The sequence below is a fragment of the Ochotona princeps genome, chromosome 6 (genome assembly GCF_030435755.1).
Source record: "Ochotona princeps isolate mOchPri1 chromosome 6, mOchPri1.hap1, whole genome shotgun sequence".
NCBI classification, from domain to species: domain Eukaryota; kingdom Metazoa; phylum Chordata; class Mammalia; order Lagomorpha; family Ochotonidae; genus Ochotona; species Ochotona princeps.
Genome location: NC_080837.1, coordinates 69,480,252 through 69,488,918, shown reverse-complemented (window position 1 = coordinate 69,488,918; position 8,667 = coordinate 69,480,252). Strand labels below are relative to the sequence as shown.

At 39.3% G+C, this 8,667-nt stretch overlaps 1 protein-coding gene across 1 annotated transcript in view; it reads right to left on the bottom strand.

Annotated features, from left to right (window-relative positions):
- Positions 1-3,380: 3,380 nt before the first annotated feature.
- Positions 3,381-8,667, bottom strand: part of STYX (serine/threonine/tyrosine interacting protein) — a 30,549-nt gene continuing 25,262 nt past the window's right edge. The window contains exons 10-11 of the mRNA XM_058666443.1: positions 6,062-6,155; positions 3,381-4,983 (exon numbers count right to left, since the gene is read on the bottom strand). Coding sequence (XP_058522426.1) covers positions 4,910-4,983; positions 6,062-6,155 — 168 coding nt within the window. The 3' untranslated portion in view covers positions 3,381-4,909. The remainder of the gene's footprint in view (positions 4,984-6,061; positions 6,156-8,667) is intronic.

Sequence of the window (8,667 nt, the reverse complement as noted above, 5' to 3'; positions counted from 1 at the left end):
TTAAATGTTGTACTAAAGTTTATCTGTGAAATGTAATTATTACAGATAATTCAGAACATAGTGGGGCACCTGAGGTTCAGTAACTTAGCAAATCTTGGCATGTGCTAGAAATAACCTTATACCTGAAACCTGTCTTCTGAATAAGATTTTTATCAAAAATATTATAAAATTAAGTGGAATATTTCAAAATGTATAGCATTGTATTTGCCACATCCTTAAGATATTGGTGGATGTTAGTCTAATTTTTTGTGTGCTGCGATCCTGCTCATTATCCTGTTTTAATTTTATTTAAATTATTTCTTCCAAGTTGAAGAATTTTGTACTTTATTAATCTTCTGCATTCCGTGTCCATTAAATCTGTTCATACGATGGTATTTTGTGAGAATCCTGTCTGCTTCTTCAATATTCAAGTACTAGCCTTAAAATTTTGGTTTTGTGTCTTTCTTTTAAGATGAACTTGGAAAGTGAAAGCCGTCTGTTTCTTCCTGAAACCCCACTGGGTTTTACAGCTCCCTGTATGCAGTCTCAGAAGCTGGCTTCTTCACCCATAGAGGGCGCACTGATCTGCTAATGGACAGGCTATTTACATGTCTCTAATGAAAGCAACAAACTTGTCCTGTCTTTTCAGATGACAATAAAGCCTGGTAACCAAAAGCTTGTTTAAAACAAATCCAGGTTGCTAGAATTGTGGTCAAGTGGCTGCATAGGGGCAGTGCCTGATTTTGAGTTCTAACTTATTTCACTTCCAATCTGACCTCCTGCTGATGTCACCTGGAAGGCAGTGGAAGATGCCCGAGTCCCTGGGCCCCTGCCATGCTCTGGAACACTGGACTGTTTCCGACTTTGACCCCAGAGCAGCCCTGGCTACTGTGGTTATTTCGGGAGTGAACCAGCAGATTTATGGGAATTCCATCTCTGCCTCAAACAAAACAGAAGGATTCTAATAAAAGGCAAGATTCAGTGCTTTATTACACTACTTATATTGAACCACATAAACTAAAAAATCTACAGTGCTGATATTTCAGTAAATCCCTTTCAATGGTGTTAGGGTTGAAGGTCTTAGATTGCCTCTGTAAAGGTACTAGATAAAGTAACATAAAAATTGTGTCTTCCTAGAGGAAAAATACTATTTTTTATTTAGCTTTGGTTAACCAAAGTAGGTTTATGACTTTTTAGAGCCATACTGTAAGCTTGAATATGAAAAAAGCTGCATCAAACACTGAAAATACCAGCTACTTTACCCTTTTGTTAGTTTACTTAAGGTGCAATGAACTGACATCTTTTATTGTGTCCCGTATGTTTCATCTACGTCATTGACATAAGATGTGTAAGATATGTTGTGATCTCTCTGAAATCTGGTTGCATTGTATGATCAACAGCTTGTCAGTCAACCATATTTTGCCTTTTTAAACAAGTTGGAAGCTGTCTGGATGATCTGTCCTTCAGCCACAAAGTCTCTCTCAACTGCAGACCTGCTCAACTCTGCTTTAAAAGTATCCCTCTGCTAGAATTTGGAGCTTGCATGGTTTACTGACTATATTCTCAGCACATTGTATTTGGAGGACACTCTTAAAATGGTTCAAATACCCGGCGTTCATTTATTCTATATTTACCCAGCAGGTGACAATCTAAGAAAAGAAGTACTGAGGCATAAGCAGTCTGAGTGAGTTTTGCAGGTTTTTTTTTTTTGAGGTAAAATGGCACAACAGTTTTAATACAACCACCAATCTTCACAAAATAATTTTTAATACTTTGTGCCTAGGCTAGCAGCATCTGCACTGTGACATTACTAGACATACATAAGCATCTTTTCCCAAGTACAAATATTAAAAGCAGAGTAACTTAAGCAATTGCCTATACAAAGATAGACAGACACTGCAGGTTATTTTCTTCTTGAATCATTTTTGCTGCATAGTAACTTGCAATTACATGTCAGTATGTTGCTGCTCTATAGAATACACTTTGAGCCGTGAGGTATGGCAGCTCCCTGTGAGAGAGCTAACATGTAAACCTGAAATATTTCGAGTGATTTATTTTTTAGCTGCCACAGATGTGAAAGACAAAAAAAAAATCCAGCCTTCAAAGACCCCCAGAAAACTTATTTTTCCAATAATTAAAAAAAAAAAAGATTAATCCTCAGCTGTTTCCTATCTTTTCCTTCCTGATTGGAACATTTTTGAATAGAGAAAGATAAATATTGAAGTGAAGTTCTGTTACGGGACTATGGAAACTGAAAGAAAAAGAAAACCCGCCAGGTAACTGCTCATTTACTTTACATCAAGTTGAGAGCCTGATATATACATTTCAACTTTATAATTCAAGATTGCAGTTAAATACTTCTAACTGACCTGAATTGCTATGGTAATAAGAAATTAGAAACTTTATATATATATATTCTCAAGGACATGCTTAATATTTTCTGATGAGACCTGTAAATTCAGATGAAGCCAAAATTCCTTCAAAATCAAAGTTTTGCTCTAAGAGTTAAGTGGTTGAAAGTTGATAGCAAAAGCCATCATGGTTTAGCATTTCCATCACAGAACAAAGGTAACTGCTGCTTAAACATCCAATAAGAAATTAATGAACCAATTAGCTGAAATTTGATGGTAAGACTGCCAATCTGTTTTGAATATTTACAATATTTAAGTTTTACATGTTGGAAATGAACAGTAATATAGTTTTGATGTGGCCAAATTGTTTTATGTTAAACAGTTGGTCACTCACACATTATTCGAAAACATATCATGATTGGATAAGCCTGGGTTAAATTTAACTTGGAAAATATCAGTGGAAGTACAGCAATTACAGAAATGAAATTAAATAAAACAACAAATGGTACAGGAAGAGCTTAGGTGAATAAACAGATCAAAGGAAAAGTTTGCAGTGTATATGAAGAAAAACTAAACCTTCCACTGTGAGAGACTAATATACAGTGCTGGGCAGGCACTTCCGTGGCAATAGGAAAATTAGAAGGGTTATAGAATATGGGAAATAACCAGCTATAATTTAAAAACCAGAAATCTTTGTTTTTTGGCCAGACTACCAGAAAAGCCATATATCTATGAAACTAATAAAAACAAATCCCTGCTAACTGCCTCAATTCCAAAACTTAAAATTTCTAAAACTTTAGTAATATGAAGCATCATCAGTTATTAGATCATGAGAGAAATGTCTGCTGATCTATCCAACAGGTAATTATATACAGGAAAGTTGTGTTCCCTAGCACTTTACCAACTGGGTTACTGGAATATCCAACGCATCTACTCCACGAAAACTACCACACAAATGGCCTGTTCATACAACTGGATACTGGACCACAATGAGGTCAACAATATGTTTCAGGGCGATGAAACAGAAGGGAAATCAGAAGAGGGAGCAACCTGGGTTAATCAGAATTTTTAATAGAGCAACCTTAATTAATTCCCATTCTCCCTCCAAGCTTTTATCATGTTATTACAACATAAGGAGGAATGCAAACCAAGTAACTGGGTGTAACAGGTTACTTTGCATCGTACCTCTTTGTAACCAGGAAATGTATGGAAAACATTCCCATCAGTGAAGCACCTCAAGAGAGGACTGAGAAAAATGATACATGAAGGAGTTCTATTGTGCTACACTAGAAAAAGGTAAAAACTCTCCTCTATTTCCTCACTTCACACATAAAATAGCAAAAACATTGTTTTTCTTAGAATAATTTTTATACGTATAAATAAAAACAGAACAAAAGATCCAAAGTGTCTCTGCTGATGCAAATTATGGGGGAAGTTTGGATTAATTCATTTTTAAGAACTGATTACAACAATAAACTACACTGAGGTCTCCCACAAATCACTTTTCCCATTAAGTGCATCTTCCAGGAAAAGTTTGAACTGGAACAATCTCACAGAATCATTAAGACAATAAAAAGAATTAAATGGTTCCACGTTCCAAATAACTTACTAAGGTTTCTTTAAGCCCCCCCCTTTCAATTTAAACTAATTTACGGTCTTAAAAGAAAATAAATTACAGAAAAATGTAAAAGAACTTTTTACTTTTCTACATACTAATTTAGAGGTCATGAGGATTTAATTTTTTTTTTTTAATGATACAAGGCACTTTTTTTTGGGGGGCTTCATTTAGGAAAAAAATGCTACATTGGTTTATTTTCTTTAGAACCATTTTGGACAAAGAAAAAAGGGCTAGGCAACTCTGAAAGGAATATAACATTTGGCTTTTACAAGAAAATAAAGGAAAAGTCACTTAAAATCTAACACTATCCTTGTAATCTTTAAGTATCTGATACTATAAAGCAAAACAGCTTCCTTTCATCATTTTTTTCCTGTAGAATGAACAAATTAGGAAGGTAACAGGAAGCATTAGTTAACTGGATTATGTTAAAGCAACAATAGTTGGCTAATTTCATGATTTAAAGATTATTAATAACAGGGACTGAAGAAGAAAATGGAAAATTCTTACATTTTGTTAATGTTTCTGTAAGAGGCTCCACACTACAACTAAACTGTAAGATTATCTTAAAAATGTAATATATAGAACAGAAAGTGAATTTTTAGCAAATTTTTAGGAAATTCTTGTTATAAATTACCCAGATTTTATAAACAAATCCCCCCTAACTTGCATTTTGTTTAAAGTAATAACTATATCATACAAACAAATTTCAAGTATGAAAAAGTGCATTATTGCAATAATACCTCTTTACAAGTCAAAAATTCTTGGTTTATAATAAAACTGTAAATTTTTTAAGGAGTAAAGCCATCAGTGCCGTCTACTGCAGAAGTCCAACATCTTAAAACGCAGAGTGCAGGACTTTGCCTGGAAGCAACACAGAACCAAACTCCTTCTGTTTTTACCAGTTTAACGTTAGTATTGTCACTATTTCCTTTGTTCCAAGCGCACTTCTGTTCCTCTTGCATCAGCCATTCTGTGCAGTCGCCACTTGCATGTTTCCAAAGTCATCATCTTCTTCATGTGTTCTCTTCAAACTGCCTAAAAGGCACATTACAGACAGTAAAAATGGGTTCTTTGGGATGTGACTCCAAATATGGAATATGAAAATTTCATAACTGAATTTACAGCAAATTTTCCTTACAAATTACCCAAATAAGTTTTTTACCCGCATGATAATATTTTGCTCCTCAAGTATAAGTCATGAACATGAATTTTTGGAATTGTGTGAAAACTTTTGGAAGTTTAGCTACCGACTTTATGCTTTTTAGGCAACACAAACATTTGACTTCTGTGGTAATGGAGCCAACAAACACCTTGATAAAGGAGAAATATCACTATTAATACCTTTTTATGAACCTAGGTCTGGCCAACACATACAGAACATTCCAAATACATGAGGATTTGTATAGTAGGCACTACAGATCTCAACTAGACTAAAATTATGCACACTATTAAAAAAGGAGGAACGAGGGCTCGGCAGCCTGGCCTAGTGGCTAAGGTCCTCGCCTTGACCCATTGGCCGCTGGTTCTAATCCCGGCAGCTCCACTTCCTCTCTGTCTCTCCTCCTCTCAGTATATCTGACTTTGTAATAAAAATAAAATAAATCTTTAAAAAAAAAAAAGGAGGAACGAATTTGAGATACTGTGGATAAAAGACCCCTAGGTTTGGAAAATGATTAGTAACAGGTGGCAAAGGAAAGAAGACACAATACTAACAAGCTGAACTTAAGCAATGAACATATACTTTTTCAGTTCATGTACTTCTGCTGCCATGAAAAGGAAAGACTTCTGGGCCTGTCATGTTCCATCTCCAGGGGAACATTACTCACGGGCAGAACCTATTCTGCTTACCTGTGAGGCCAATTCTGGCTCAGAGACTAAATAGTATAATAGAATAGCTGAGTGAACAAACACCTGTGTGCTCCAGGACAGCAAAAATAAAAGACATAAATGTGGTAAAGGTTTTGAGAACATGCTTAGATTATTAACTTTGAAAGTTAGTACTTTTGATCTAATAGTTCTATCAAAGTTTCTAAACAATTTATTGCGTTAATATGTACTGAGCAATGGTGTTTTCTCATTTCCTTAATTTTCTCCCAAAGTAAATAATCCTTACCTGTGGTTCCAGAATGAACAGATAATGATCTTTCTATCTGAAGCGGTGACATCATCTGTATTGTTAATTTTGCTAGGTAGATGGCTTCATATTCCTACAAAATATTTTAATTAACATAATACTACAGTTATATTCTTGGATCTCTAACACTGATTAATGTGGACATTACTGATACTCCTGATTTACACTGGATAATCAGGCTATAGGAAAAATAGAAGCTTAAAATCTGTCTCATAATTTCACAATTACTTACAACCACAAATCAATTCATGCAAGTAGCTTGGTCTAGGATACTGCACACTGTACTGCCAGTCTTTGGTGCCCCTTGCTACTAACCATCAGCTACAATTACCTGACTTCACCTACTTAACACAATAAAACTTAACCAGCAATTTCATAAAATGATTTAAAAACTAAAACAAGGGCCCGGTGGCGTGGCCTAGCGGCTAAAGTCCTTGCCTTGAACCCGCTGGGATCCCATATGGGCGCCGGTTCTAATCCCAGCAGCTCCACTTCCCATCCAGCTCCCTGCTTGTGGCCTGGGAAACCAGTAGAGGACGGCCCAAGGCTTTGGGACCCTGCACCCGCGTGGGAGACCTGGAAAGAGGTTCCTGGTTCCCGGCTTCAGATCGGCACAGCACCGGCCCGTTGCGGCTCACTTGGGGAGTGAATCATCGGATGGAAGACCTTCCTCTCTGTCTCTCCTCCTCTGTGTATATCTGACTTTGTAATAAAATAAATAAATCTTAAAAAAAAAAAAAACCTGGGGCCCAGCGGCGTGGCCTAGCGGCTAAAGTCCTCGCCTTGAATGCACCCCGCAATCCCATATGGACGCCGGTTTTAATCCTGGCAGCTCCACTTCCCATCCAGCTCCCTGCTTGCGGCCTGGGAAAGCGGTCGAGGACGGCCCAAAGCTTTGGGACCCTGCACCCATGTGGGAGACCTGGAAGAGGTTCCTGGTTCCCGGCATGGGATTGGCACGCACCAGCCCGTTGCGGCTCACTTGGGGAGTGAAACATCGGATGGAAGATCTTCCTCTCTGTCTCTCCTCCTCTCTGTATATCCGGCTTTCCAATAATAATAAAATCTTTAAAAAAAAAAAAAACTTAAAACAAAAATAAAACTCCGTAGCGGTTGGCGTTGAAGTGCATCACTTAAGCCACTGCTTGGTATGTCTGCATCTTAGATCCAAGCACTTTTTTTTTTTTAAAGATTTATTTTTATTACAGTCAGATATACAGAGAGGAGGAGAGAGAGAGAAAAGTCAGATATACATGAAGCCGGGAACTAGGAACCTCTTCCAGGTCTCCCACGCGGGTGCAGGGTCCCAAAGTCCTGGGCCGTCCTCTACTGGTTTCCCAGGCCACAAGCAGGGAGCTGAACGGGAAGTGGAGCTGCCAGGATTAGAACCGGCGCCCATATGGGATCCCGGCGGGTTCAAGGCGAGGACTTTAGCCGCTAGGCCACGCCGCCGGGCCTGATCCAAGAACTTCTGATTCAACTCTCTGATCTTTTGCAGTTACTTAGGCCCCAGCAACCCGTGTGAAGCGACAGAATGGAGTTCTAGCCTGCTGACTTAGACCTGGTCCAGACCTGGCTGCTGTGGCAGTGAGCCAGCATACAGAAAACCTGTCTCACCCTTTCTGTTGCTCTTTCAAACAGAATCCAGTAAAACTAAAATCTACTGCTGTAAAATACCCAAATTAACAAACATTTAAAGTTTGTTTTTATTTACTTGGAAAGCAGAGCAATACTCGAGACAGAAAGATAGAGATCATCCATCTTGTGGTTCACTCCTAAAAAGTATGGAAAAGCCAGGGCTGGGATAGGTGGAGGCCAGTGAACACAATTCCACCCAGGTCTCCAGATACTGTGACCGAGTCTAACTCTACCCAACACACACACTCAGTCCTCACACACCATAGCAGGAACTGCAGCCTGCTCACAGTGACTCCCAATAATCCCCACCAGTCCTGCCCAGATCCCATCCAGCTCCAGTATACACCAATGGGTGCTACAGCCTAGCTCAGCCCTACCATCCCCACTATTCAGCCCACACTTTGCTGGTGGGTGCAACTGCCTATATAACCAGGCCTGCCCCAAGCCTGGTTCTTATGCTCTCCAATGGGAGCTGCAGCCCATCAGAGAGGTACCCACAGTTTCCCTAACAGGCCCACTCTCAGCACTTTCTTGCACTTTCCAGGTGATACTGCAATCTAACCTGACATGACTTGCCCCCAGTCCCAACACTTGCCAGCCTAAGCTGCAGCAGAGCCTGACCAGCCTGCGCTTACTCTGGCTCATGCATGCATCAATGGATATAGGGGAAGCCTGGCTCTTCCTGTAATCCAGTCACATGCAGGCCAATAAGCTTTGTAGCTGTACCCAGCCTGTCTTCCCTAAGCCCCAGTAGTCCCCCTACCAGGTTTGCTGCACCCTCCCCACCCCAGTTCTTATGTCTGCTGGTATGGGCTGCCCTACCTCAGTATTCACCAGTAGGTACTGCTACCTGGTTCTGCCCAACCTGCCCCTAGTTCCAGCTCACACCGGTGGGTAGTGCAGCGTAGCCTAGCCCAGCCCCAGCAAGCTACTAACTTTGCCGCCAT